Raw genomic sequence first — 13,824 nt, forward strand, 5'->3', positions numbered from 1 at the left:
AAAAATTGCAGATTCCACTTCGGCCTCCGCTCGCGAGCCAGGAGCCACCTTGCGTCGCGGACGTAGACGGGAGCCGTGGGCTTGGAAGCGATGAAAGCAGGCGAGAAGACAAAGGAGGACCAGAAGAATGCTGGGTATTGTACGTGCGAAAGCGAGGCGGAGACAATGCTGGCCTTCACCGCCGTGGGTTCTCGGCGCCCGGGGTTCCTCGCCTCGCCGGAGAAAGGTCTCCATTCACACCCTCCGTTGTCGGCGCTTCGTCCCTCCATCGCAATATTTCCCTTTTTCTCGCGGCGGCTTGGACTCTAACCCTCGTCTGACAAAAACCAGATGCTTCTCAAAGTGTCCCCGCTAGGAGCCGGGTTTTTCCTCGCCCTCCTCCTTGAAAAATGTGATTTCTTGCAGTTTCGACCCTAAATATTTAACCGGTTGTGACAAATAAACCTCACGTATTGTTAGATCTCGACCCCCCCCGTCCCTTTTTACTGCTGAATGACATTCAACGCCCCGCTGTTTTGTGCCCAAATAATTTAAGAGTGAGGTCATTCTGATGGAACGGCATCTAATTTTCGTCGCAGAAAGGAGAGCCGGATGATAAATGGTTCGGGAACTCCAGATTGAGCCTGTTGCTTCTTCTGTGGAGCCCAAAGGACCAGAGAGGCCTCCGGAGAAATTAAACAAAACCAAAACAAAACAAAAAAACTTTGCTTCTGTGAGGAAGTGTCTTAAAAAAAAAAAATCGTGACAAGCTTGTTAAAGAAGGAACAATACCGGGATCCCCTTTAGGGTCGGAGGCCCGTCTGCTAGCCCACACACACACACACACACACACACACACACACACACACACACAGCTGAAAGGGGGGTTTATCCTGGCATTCACATGAAGCGAGATTAACAAGAGGAGGAATTTGAGAAAAGTTCTTGTGATCTAAAGCCTCTCTGGAGATGTGCATTTTAACCCAAGCAGCAAATTATGAATATATTCATCATTGAAAACCCTAAAAATGTTATTTGAAGGTTCACGGATGTGACGCAGCTTCATTCATTTTTCATGTGTAGTATTTGATGGAGCGGCTGGAGCCAATCAGAAGTGTCAATGAGCAGGAGGCGGGGTTTAACCCGGGCGGGTCACCTGTCAATCATAGGGTCGAATATAAAGAGGCGCTCGTGAAAATCCAGGATGTAAATTCTCACAGAATGTGAAAATTATATAAAATTAAACAGCCTTTTGTCTTTTTTTTGTTTTTTTTCGAAACGGAAGCTAATTTTCCCTGCTTTTTCCACTGCAATTAAAAAACATTAGCCATTTAGCTGTTTGCGATTTTGTGTACGTAAGTGTGTGTGTGTTTCTTGCAAACATTCATAACGCGGGAAAAGCAATTTAGAGATTTAGACGCTGCAATTTTTCGGAGAACGTGCGCCCGATTCGTGCTGAAACTGCGCGCCAAGCTTTTTACCCCACGAAACACCTTTCAGCTTCATCCGCCAATCGTTTTTGGGAGAAACAGCCTTGAAACTGCAGAACTGCGAATCTGCAGCGACTCGAGAAGAAGTTCACCTTTCCATGAATGGTTGCTATGAGACGAATCAGTGATTTCTTCCCGTTCATTAGAAAGCGCCGCCGTCCGTGAGCGGTCGTGCGCCTCCAGACTCCATCGCGGGGTTTTTATGCTCCCGACTCGTCGCATTCAATCACTCTCGTCCGCAGCTCATTTATCTGTTATTTATGGGAAGACATAAATTTGATATCCGCCGATCCTTTCGCGATACAATCGTCCGAGTCGACGTGTCGGCACGGGTAAAATACAGCGGAGGCGTAAAACTGACCTCTGGCTACACACACACACACACACACACAAACACACTGTGATCTAATGCTTAGGGTGTAAACCTTTTTTCCGTTATTGAAATATCACAGGGGTGCTGTGTCAATACCCCCGACTATTCCTGGAGGTTTATAACACCTATATTACACTCGGCTGTTACCTGCATACGCAGTTTGTGCAGGCAAGGGTTTTTTTTTAGCTTGAAGCAAAAGATAGAGAGAAATGTTTATTTGTTTTATTCTTGTCATTGCTATTGTCATGCTATTTATCTTGTTGTCGTCCTTCTGGTTGTGTATTTTTCATCCTTCCTGTTCCCTTATGTTGTCAATTAAGCGTCTTTGTGTACCTTGAAAAGTGCTATACAAATTGCATGTATTATTATTATTATTATTATTATTATTAATTATTCCTGGATATCTTCTGTCTTCTAACTGTCTTTCTATTTACATTTACATTCATATTTATTTTTGACATTTTAACTGTGACGCTGCTGTGACAAAGGAATATTAATAAAGGAATCAATAAAGTTTATTTTATTTTTAATTTAATTTTATTTTATTTTTATTACTTGATAGCCTTATCAAGTTTTATTTTTAATTTGATTTTATTTTTATTACTTGATAGCCTTATCCTTGACAGTTCATATTATATTGTATTTATTGTATTGTATTATTGTATTTCTATTATTGTTATGTTTTTGCTTGAAACCCTGGCACAGCAATTTCCTTCGGGATAAATAAAGTTGTTCTCATCTCATTTTATCTTAAATATTCATCCTGTTTTCTCCCCAGACTGTGCAGCCTGACGCTGAAGAAGCTGGTGGTCCTGCGAGAACTGGATAAAGAGCTGATCTCCGTGGTCATCGCCGTCAAAATCCAGGTGCGTGCGTGTATATTTTTATTTTTTTATTTTTTTGGTCTTCAAATTTCTCTTCACGGATTTGAATCATCCACCTGAAACACCGAAAGCGACGAGCTGAACCGGGTTTGCGATCATTTCATCGCCCGCGTAAGACCAGGCAGGAGGTTCCTGTCCAGCTAAAGATGGAAAAAAAGGGGTTTTACGACTTATTGTTTTTTTTCCCCCGCAGGGTTCCAAGCGGATTTTGAGGTCCCATGAGATCGTGCTGCCGCCTACTGGCTCAGTGGAGACCGATCTGGCCCTCACCTTTTCACTTCAGGTAAAAAAAAATCATCTTACTCAGCAGGTTTTTTGACACGAAACACCGGATATTTATCTCATTCTGGGTTTTGTTTTGTTTTATTCGTCTGTTTCTCGCTGTCCGCAGTATCCGCACTTTTTGAAACGCGAAGGAAACAAGCTGCAGATCATGCTCCAGAGGCGGAAGAGGTACAAGAACCGCACCATCCTGGGCTACAAGACCCTGGCGCTGGGCTCCATCGACATGGCCGAGGTGCAGTTTGCACATTTTCTGACACACTCGGGTCCTAAAATATGTTTTTTGCATTTATATGGATTATCGAAATATTTGAGAATCAGAATCAGAAAAAAAAAAACTTGCAATTGGGGAGCACATAGGATAGCGGCATCAAATTGTGAACATCGCAATTTAAAAGAATGAAAAAAGAAAAACAAATAATAAATAGTATTATAATAATAATCAACAAATAAATAAATAATAAAATAAACTGTTAAAAAATAAAACTAAAAAATCAATATATATCAATATATAAATCAATATATATATATATATATATTTTTTTTTTTTTTGAATAAAATTTTATAACATTTTTATAAAGTGTTTTAATAAAATTAAAAAATCAATATATAATAATAATATAATTAATTTTTTTACGGTTTATTTTATTAATTAATTATTATTCATCTGTTTATTATTTATTATTTATAGATGTATATATTTTTTAAATTCTATTTATTTATTTATTTTTAATTTTTTTTTTTTTACAGTTTTATATATACATATATATACATATATATATATGTATATATGTATGTATATGTACTGCTCAAAAAAATAAAGGAAACACTAAATTAATACATCCTAGATCTGAATGAATGAAATATTCTTACGAAATATTTTTGTTTTTGACATAGTTGAATGCGCCGACAATAAAATCCCACAAAAATGATCAACGGAAATCAAACGTATGAACCCACGGAGGTCTGGATTTGGAGTCACACTCCAAATGAAAGTGGAAAAACACACTTTAACGTCTTTAAAATAAGTCAAAATGAATCCGTATCGCCTCCTAAGTGGACGGTTTGATTTCCCACAAGCGCGATCGACTCGGAGTGACATTGCGTCGTTTTAACCGAGGCGTCTTTTTGAAAATAAATGCGATGAAAGAACACGCGGAGAAGCCACAGGATCCGTCTGAAATACTCAGCCGTTCACGTTACACACCGATAATACCGGAGGATTCCCGGCGGCCCCTCCGCCCCCGGACCCCCATGTGGCTCGCAAAGCTCCGCGGGGCTTATTAAGAGCTCAGCAGCTGAGAGGAAGAAAAAAACTCAGCCACCGGGAGGAAAATAAGGAGGAAACCAGGAGTGGTTAAACCACAAGAGAGGCTGGGAGCACGACTCTACCGCTGGGCGTCACATGTGACAGAGGAAAGCTGGTATTACACAGCTGTGTGTGTGTTTGTGTGTGTGTGTGGGTGGGTTTCATTCACCGCTTTGCACATCTGAGAAATCTCTTTTGGCTCCGTCTGTAAAAATTCCTCCCGTCAGGTGATGCAGCACCCGACGGAGGGGGGTCAGGTCCTGCCGCTGTGCAGCAACCAGAAGGACATGCTGGGCAAAGTGGCCGAGATCTGGATCTTCTCCCTGTCCAGTCAGCCCATAGACCACGAGGAGGCCGCCCTGCAAGGGGGGCAGAAGATCAAATGTTCTGGTATGCCTTGCTTGTTGTCACCTCCCCACACACACACACACGGCGTCCACGCCTCCCCATTATGCAATTAAAACAGCACGTTCCCGCCATAATCACCTCTTATGTTAGAGCGTCTAAATAGGGCAGGGATCATCGGGTTCCAACCCCCCCGACACAATCATGGAAAGTGCTAAGATTCACGTTCCATCAAGCTCCGTGGACCGAACGCCGCAATTATATATTTAGAAACCGGCTAAGCGCTTTAACCCTTCCATGCCTGACTATTTTTATTATTTATCATTTATTTACCATTCATTTATTATTTATTATTTTTGTTTTTTATTTATTTTTTATTATTGTTTTTTGTAATTTCTATTTTTATTTTTATTTTATTTTATTTTATTTTATTTTATTTTATTTTATTTTATTTGTGGAGGTTCTCAGTCATCGAAATCATCTTCTTATGGAAACCGGACTTGAATTTCTTCACTTGAAGAGGTTGCAGCCCTCATTCGAGAGGCTTCTTCAGTTCTGAAGAACTTATTTTATCTTTATTTTTATTTTATTTTATTTAAATTATTTTATTTTTATTTTTATTTTTATTTTTATTTTTATTTTTATTCCTATTTTTATATGTGGAGGTTCTCAGTCATCCAGGTCTTGGTGAATTCTTGTCGAAATCATCTTCTTATGGAAACCGTACTTGAATTTCTTCACTTGAAGAGGTTGCAGCCCTCATTCGAGAGGCTTCTTCAGTTCTGAAGAACTTATTTTATCTTTATTTTTATTTTATTTTATTTAAATTATTTTATTTCATTTTATTTTTGTTTTTATTTTATTTTTATTTTTATTCTTATTTATATATGTGGAGGTTCTCAGTCATCCAGGTCTTGGTGAATTCTTGGTGAATTTTATTTTATTTTATTTTATTTTATTTTATTTTATTTTATTTTTACCCCACAACAAGAACATTCATTAGTATAGATTGACTATACAAATAATGAACAAAAAAAAAAAAAAAAAAAAAAAAAAAAAGCTTAATCCGTTCTGGTATGAAAAGATCTTTTATTACATTTGTTGGGAAAAATAAGAAAAACAGCTTCCAGGTCAAAAGCTAAGAACAGGGACAGGTAAAAACCACTGCGCGGCATTTTATTTATTTTTTGTTTTCCTGACAGATAACTACTCAGAGGAAGAGTACGAGAGCTTCTCCTCGGAGCAGGAAGCCAGCGACGACGCCGTTCAGGGTCCGGTGAGTGGAAACACCAACCGCCGTTATCGCGACTGCATCGCTTACCTGTTTCATGGCGGATCCGTCGCGCCGGCAGGATCTGGAGGACGACGAGTACGACGTGCGGAAGCCGAAGAAGCAGAGGAGATCGATCGTACGGACGGCCTCCATCACCAGAGTAAGGCGGCGTTCGTGTTCGGAAACGAGGAAAACGTTAAAAAACCGAACGAGGAATCAGCAGGACGGCTTTGCGGGGTGTTTTAAAACCAGTTAGCGCGTCATTAACCTCCTCTTGTGACAACCTACTTCCTCTCCGACGTCCAATGATCATCATTTTGATACGTTCTCGCGTGGACGGTTCGGGCTCGGGGAGCGAAGCATCATTTGGCGTGATTATTGATTTACGCCAGCGCCTCCCGAGTCCGATCGATAACCCGCAAATGCGTCTGCCGCCGGTACGATTACTGTGACGGGGGGGAAGAGGGCTTCTGTAATGTCCTGAAATGAATTATCCCTGACTTGAGGGTCCGTCGGTGTTCTCCTGTGCTACAGCAGCAGAACTTCAAGCAGCGGGTGGTGGCCCTTCTCAAGAGGTTCAGGGTCTCGGATGAGGTGGGTTCGATTTCTGTCAATTCAATTTAGCCTAAAAATTCACACGTTTTCAACGAAAAAAAACGTATTTTTATTCTGGTTTTACGCTCTGATCATTTGGATTAGATATCAACCGCCTTTGGTTGCGGATGTTTGTATGTCCTCTTCCTTTTTATCATACTTTATCATACTATTGTGCACTCCTTACCTCACTTGTTTACTAAGACACTTTATAGTTTCACTGAGACACTTTATAGTTTATAGTTTATTTTTCATTCTAATTCTGCCTTTTCTTTTTATTATTTATTACTGTTATATTTTCTGTAACTCTGGCACAACAATTTCCTTCGGGATTAATAAAGTTGTTCTTATCTTATCTTATCTTATCTTATCTTATCTTATCTTATCTTATCTTATCTTATCTTCAGCCGAAGGGAATCTTCAAATCTTTGTACTTTTTAAGACCTTAAAACACTTGATAGCCTTAACTTTGACACTTTATATTTTATTGTATTTCTTATTCTCCCTCCTTCCTACTATTATCTATTATTATTTTGCTTGAAACTCTAGCACAACAATTTCCTCGGGATAAATAAAGTTGTTCTCATCTTATCTTATCTTATCTTATCTTATCTTATCTTATCTTATCTTATCTTATCTTATCTTATCTTATCTTATCTTAAATTATCCTATCTTATCTTATCTTATCTTATCTTATCTTATCTTATCTTAAATTATCCTATCTTATCTTATCTTATCTTATCTTATCTTATCCTGTCTTATCTTATCTTATCTTATCTTATCTTATCTTATCTTAAATTATCCTATCTTATCTTATCTTATCTTATCTTATCTTATCCTGTCTTATCTTATCTTATCTCATCTTATCTTATCTTAAATTATCCTATCTTATCTTAAATTATCTTATCTTATCTTATCTTAACTTATCTTATCCTGTCTTATCTTATCTTATCTTATCTTATCTTATCTTATCTTATCCTGTCTTATCTTATCTTATCTTATCTTATCTTATCTTATCTTATCTTATCCTGTCTTATCTTATCTTATCTTATCTTATCTTATCTTAAATTATCCTATCTTATCTTATCTATCTTAACTTATCTTATCCTGTCTTGTCTTATCTTATCTTATCTTATCTTATCTTATCTCATGTTAGCCCATAATTTGCTTTGTATGATGTCCCGTATTTTCTGGCTTTTTATGTTTTAAACCAGATCCCCTTTAGATTCGAGAGCCAAAGCGTTTCTTGCCACTTGCACATGTAGAAACGCGTTTCCCTGAACACTGAAATTCCTATTTTGCTGTGAATCTGTATGTGTGCTGATTGGAAGATATTATATTATAGATATGGATCTGAATAGCGCAGCTCGGCGTGCAAATTCACAAAAAAGCTGGATAAACATCCACCTATCTTGGACTTGTAGCATCACTAGCAAGATGGGCTGTAAACCGTACCTTAAATGAAGCCATCTGTGCTCACCAAGGTGCTGGACTCGGAGCAGGACCCGGCAGAACCTGCCCCCGAAGTGGAGGAGGAAGACCTGGACCTGGACAGCGTGGAGTTCGAGAATCCCAGCGACAGCGGCCCCGAGCTGGACGACGACGACAGCGTCCTGAGCACGCCGAAACCCAAACTCAAGTCAGTGCCGACGCGCCCCCCCCCCCCAAAAAAATCCAGGAGAATATCCCTGGACTTCCAAAAAAAAAAAAAAAATCAAAATATTGAGTTTATATTTAGAGTTTAAATATTGAGTCCAGGAAAAATACTGCAAAGGATATTGTGCTGGACCTGGGAGGAGAATTTTAATGTGGTGCAAATTTGCAGTGCTAAAAAATTAAAAGATTAGAGATGAATGTTTTAACCGAACCCCGCCGTCGGGTCGGCGTCGGAACTCTTTGTCCGCCCTTTATCCCCCATTCTGTTCGTAATTTTTCCGGACAGAATTTCTTGGCGCGTCCGAGGCTCGGAAGGGATCCGGGTCGGAATCTCCGCTTTTTTGCAGATGATGTGGTTGTGTGGGTTGTGTGCTATTCAAGTCAGGAAAGCGAAGGAATGTAAATAAATGCTGAATAAAATCAATGAGGAAACCTCAAGTACTTTGAGAACTTCCAATTATTGGGATTTTCTTGAAGGTGTTGTTGTTTCTCTGTTTTTTTTTCCCCATCAATGTCAAAACCGCACGTTTGTTTTTTCAGGCCATATTTCGAGGGTCTGTCGCTCTCCAGCTCCCAGACGGAGATCGGCAGCATCCACAGCAGCCGGAGCCACCGGGAGCCTCCCAGCCCGGTGAGGTTTGGATCAGAAATCTCCGAAGGTCGCTCGCACCTTCACGTACATCCTCATCCTCCTACCGCCTCTTCTTTTTCCAGATTGACGCGGAGAAAAGCAAGAGCGGCGGGGCCAAGTTTCAGGATGACAATGTTTCCGACAACGCCTCCTACGTGAGTCGGCGCTCAGTTGGTCAAACTTTCAAATAAATGTCAATAAAAACACATTGAATGTATCCCTGAATAGTTTTATATGCAATTTGTGGTATGTTTATTCCCCATGTTGTCCGATAATGAAAGGAAATACCCGGAGTTTTGATCGTATTTGGTGAATTGGAGTTTTAAAATCCACATGAACGTCCCAGAATTCACGACAACACGATGCCGGATGCTAAACGGATGTAAATTCCTGCTTTGTCGCATCCGTACATAAGAAAACAAGAAGGCGAGTTTTAAAACGCTACTTTTCTGAATGGAGTTTGGGGGTCAATGAAACCCCCAAGCCTGTGAACGTATAAACCACATAAGAGCATTTCGGAGGGATTATTCTTGTTATTAATCTCGTACAGTAAATCCCGGTGAACTAAACGGGACGTTTAAGGCAATGAAAACAACAAAAAAAAGATGTCACCATATTGTCTGTTAAGTGTGTTTGCTATGTTTGTGCAGGAGCAGCCCGAGGCGGTGACCCCGACCACCGAGCTGGAGATGGACAACATGGACACCTTCTTAGAGCGACTGCCACCCAGCGGCAAGATGACCAAGACAGAGTCCCTCATCATTTCATCCAACAGGTAAGAGAGATGGATTATTAGCAGGTTAAACTGGTTTAGTATGGTTTGTGTTTGCATAAACCGGTGTTTCCCAACCGTTGCGCGTATTCGTGTGCCGTGAACAATGCTTACTTCCACCTGATTGGTCCAAAAATGATTTATTCAACGCAAATAATGTGTTTCGGTGCATTTGTCTGCACTATATGGCCAAAAGTGTTGGCTCAGCTGCCTTGACTCACATATGAACTCAAGTGACATCCCATTCCTAAAACATAGGGGTCGATATGACGTGGGTCCACTCTTTGTTGCTAGAACAGCTTCAACTCTTCTGGGAAGGCGGTCCACAAGGTTCAGGAGGGGGTTTATGGCAATTTCTGAGCATTTGTTCCAGAAGAGTATTTGTGATGTTGGACAAGAAGACCTGGTTCTCTGGCTCTCATTTGTCCTCAAGGTGTTGTATGGGGTTGAGGTCAGGACTCTGTGCAGGAGAGTCAAGTTCTCTGGCCTCCATGTCTTTTTGGATCTTGCTTTGTGCACTGGTGCACAGTCATGCTGGAAAAGGAAGGGTCCAAATCCAAACTGTTCCCATGGAATTGTCCAAAATGTCTCGGTATGCTGAAGCTTTCCGAGTTCCTTTCACTGGAACGAAGGGACCAAAAACAAGCCCATACCAGGATCCCCCTCCATCAAACTTCACACTTGGCACAATGGAGTCGGAATAGTAGTGTTGTCCTGGCGACTGCCAAACTCAGACATCTGATTACCAGATAAAGAAGCGTGACTGGCCACTCCAGAGAAAGCCACTCTGGAGTCCATTGGCATCGTGCTTTCCACCGCTGCATCCCATACTTTGTATAGCACTTTGTGATGTTTGGCTTGGACGGAAACCCCTTCTATGAAGCTCTCTGCACACTGCTCTTCAGCTCATCTGAAGTTTGGAGGTCCAAAGCCATTGACTCTGCAGAAAGTCGGCCACCTCTTGGCGCGATGCACCTCAGCATCCCTCAGTTTACGTGGCCGCCTTACAAGAACAACAACACACACAAGCATACAAGTCTGCGTATTTAAAAACAGAGCGGGAGCTAAACTGAGTTTGTTATTCACATTTTTTTACCGTTAATCGTCATCAATCGAACCCATGGAAGTCCTCATCCTCTGTTTCTGATTTGAAGAGCTGCGCTAAATCTCCATCAAACATGCCAGCTTCACTTTCTTCACCATCAGAGTCACTTTCCGTGCGGCTCCTCGGAAATGATGCCGGCTTTTGCGAATGCTGGAACAAAAGTGCCAGCAGACACGTTAGCCTGAGCGTCTACAATCCATTCACAAATTGTGGCGTCTTCCACTCTTAGTGAAACTGTGGTCTCCGAGAAGACTGTTGGTACCCCGTTGTGCGTCTTGCTACCGTGCTGGTCCCTTTCTTCTGCACAGTGTGATTCAACGGGATGCCAAAAGTCAGCGGCACCTCGTCCGTGTCAGTGATGTTTTCAGGGTTGTTAAAACAACGATGTTCTGCATAACGCACATACCCGTTCTTTTATATTCAATCAACTCCCACACTTCCCCCTTTAACGTTCTCATGGTGTTCTCCACTACGTCCCCCTTACAACAACAACACACAAGGTGCACTGCACTAAAGGACAGCCGCACATTTTGAAGAAAATCTTAAGACTTTTATGTGTGCCTTATAGTCGTGAAAATACGCTATCATTATTTTTTTTTCGCTTTATTAGCAGTTGTGATGTGGTGTCCTATCAGTGACGTAAGAAGTATAACCGCAGTACTTCTTATTAACGTTTGTCAAAAAAAAAAAAATCAAGGGACACAATAGCAGGTGTTAAACTAACCATTAGTCCAGGGGTTCGTGCAAGCGACACAACAAAATGCAAAAAACATTCTTTATATGTACAACGTATGTCGATGTAGCTCGTATAACCGCATGAGCCAATATTGCACAACACAAAATACTGATGTACATTTTTTGTCATGATCCAACTTCACTCTGATGACTTGCACCGAATTGAATCATCGTCCGGACAGAAGCTACTGACAGCCGGCCTTATTAACCATGAGTGACTCACCCGGAACGAGGCTTCAGTAGCGGCTCTTGAAGTATGTTGTGCGAAAAGTGACTGCTGTTCGGACAACTTGGATTTTAATGCCTTTCTCATCTCGCTTTTTGGAGGGACTTCCGTGTTGTATTTTCCACGAACGGTCCGAAAATGCCGCTCCGCATTGAGAATAAGAATAAGAATAAGAACAACTTTGTTTATCCCGAAGGAAATTATCGTGCCAGAGTTTCAAGTAAAACGCAACAATAATAAATAATAGTAGGATATTGTATAAACAGTGAAAAAAAAAAAAAAAATTAGCCTTCCTTGGTTTTGCGATGGTAGACCGGCAGATGAGGCGAATGCACTTGGAAAATGTCATCGTCTGAAAATAAAAAAATAAAAAAAAATAAATAAAAAGTTCTCCTCCCATTCCTCCCTTAAGTTTTTGTCTTCTCACTTGGTCCGGCTCCCCCATTCATTTTATACCATTTCTTAAATTTAAGAGAAAAAGAACAAGGGCTAAAAATTGGGGGTCACTTTTTGCTGCACTTCGCGCTGTTGTTCGTGCACGTGCAGTGACCTCAGTGTCAGAAAAAAAAAATCAGATGTCGTCTGATTGGTTTTCCTGTATATCAATCAAGTGACAGGATGGACGACAGGCTGACATCTATTTTTATTTTTTAATGTCATGCGATCTACCGGTAGATCGCGATCGACGTACTGAGCACCCCTGAATTGGGTGGTTTGAGGGACGGACCGGCTCGCTTATTTTTGAAGAGACTGTAAATAATTTGGTATTTAATGGTGACTCTTGGCCTCGGCACGCCACCTGATTCAAAGAGTAGTATTATAGCAGAAGTTTAAGATGGAGGTGTGGCATTTTGTTTTTGTAGACCTAGAAAAAGCATGTGATAGGGTGCCAAGAGAGGAGCTCTGGTATTGTTTGAGGAAATCTGGAGTGGCTGAGAATTATGTTAGACTGGTGCAGGACATGTATGCTTGCTGTGAAACAGTGGTGCAGTGTGCTGTAGGGGTAACAGAAGTTCAAGGTGGAGGTGAGACTCCATCAGGGATCAGCTCTGAGCACCTTCTTGTTTACAAAGGTGATGGATAGGCTGATAAATGAGGTTGGACAGGAATCCCCATGGACCATGATGTTTGCAGATGACATTGTGATCTGTAGTGAGAGCAGGTAACAGGTGGAGGAACATCTAGAGAGGTGGAGGTATGCTCTGGAAAGGAGAGGAAGGAAGGTTAGAATAAAGGTACCACTGTATATATTGCTTTTTATTATTACCTTTACACTCTGTATAAACAAGTGTGTCGTGTGTTGCTTCTGAAATTCACAAAGTATTACAGAGAAAATTACATTTTATTTATGGAATGAACTCATTTTGAGCTTTGGGCTTTCAGAGCGTGTAGCGGAGCCTTGACTTGAATCTTAAATCGGGAAAAAAATCACTGTGTCAGTAAACAATAAAAATAAATATTTGCAAAATATCTTCATAAATATTTATTTTACTTGGTTTATGGGACTTCTGCTCCTGAACTTCTACGCACAGCACCTGCAAATCAGGACTTCAGGAAAAATAATAAAAAAAAATCAGGAAAAATAATAAATATAATTGTATTTAATATTTCAAGATCACAATAATCTTCCAACTTAGAACTAAAAGTAAAAAAAAAAAAAAAGGAATTAACACAAGTGAAATACACTTCAATTAAATATTTAAAATTTATTTTCCCAAGCCACTCGGAGCCGCAGTGTAAAGATGAGAGAGGGTCGCCGACCCCTGGTCTAGATGAAGACCACCGAGAAAGATGGATGGAGGATCCAGAGAATAGGGTTAGATGGAGAAGGTGGATTTCCTGTGAAAGGAAAAGAACATTTTCAGCGAATAATATGTGAAAACAAGGATAAAAAAAAAAAAAGAAAATATCCGTGGATCGTCACCCCGCCGTCTTCCGCGACCCCGCCTATCGTTTTCCAGGCAGGAACCCAAGCTGGCCGGTCGCCGAGGAAGGAGTACGTCCCTGAAGGAGCGGCAGCCCAGCAGGCCGCAGAACGAACGCGCCAACAGCCTGGACAACGAGCGGTCCCTGGACACGCGCTGCCACCTGCAGGTCGGAGGGGGAACCGCCGGCGATCCACAGCTTCAGGTGGACTGGAGGAACCTGCAGGATCTCGCAGATATTCATG

The 13,824-nt window shown here is 41.0% G+C and overlaps 1 protein-coding gene across 3 annotated transcripts in view; it reads left to right on the forward strand.

The window, feature by feature from the left end:
* Positions 1-13,824, forward strand: part of pacs2 (phosphofurin acidic cluster sorting protein 2) — an 86,929-nt gene that overhangs the window by 51,249 nt on the left and 21,856 nt on the right. For 2 of the 3 annotated variants that reach the window (XM_086158356.1, XM_086158373.1), the window contains exons 2-13: positions 2,621-2,708; positions 2,920-3,009; positions 3,118-3,243; positions 4,545-4,707; positions 5,865-5,938; positions 6,015-6,095; positions 6,470-6,529; positions 8,014-8,168; positions 8,726-8,816; positions 8,900-8,971; positions 9,467-9,591; positions 13,616-13,748. In XM_086158356.1, the coding sequence (XP_086014482.1) occupies positions 2,621-2,708; positions 2,920-3,009; positions 3,118-3,243; positions 4,545-4,707; positions 5,865-5,938; positions 6,015-6,095; positions 6,470-6,529; positions 8,014-8,168; positions 8,726-8,816; positions 8,900-8,971; positions 9,467-9,591; positions 13,616-13,748 (1,258 nt within the window). The remainder of the gene's footprint in view (positions 1-2,620; positions 2,709-2,919; positions 3,010-3,117; positions 3,244-4,544; positions 4,708-5,864; positions 5,939-6,014; positions 6,096-6,469; positions 6,530-8,013; positions 8,169-8,725; positions 8,817-8,899; positions 8,972-9,466; positions 9,592-13,615; positions 13,749-13,824) is intronic. The other variant, XM_086158365.1, reaches the window with a different exon arrangement.

This window comes from Fistularia commersonii, chromosome 1 (assembly GCF_037954325.1).
Source record: "Fistularia commersonii isolate RoL2024-O1a breed Wild chromosome 1, RoL_Fcom_v1.0, whole genome shotgun sequence".
NCBI classification, from domain to species: domain Eukaryota; kingdom Metazoa; phylum Chordata; class Actinopteri; order Syngnathiformes; family Fistulariidae; genus Fistularia; species Fistularia commersonii.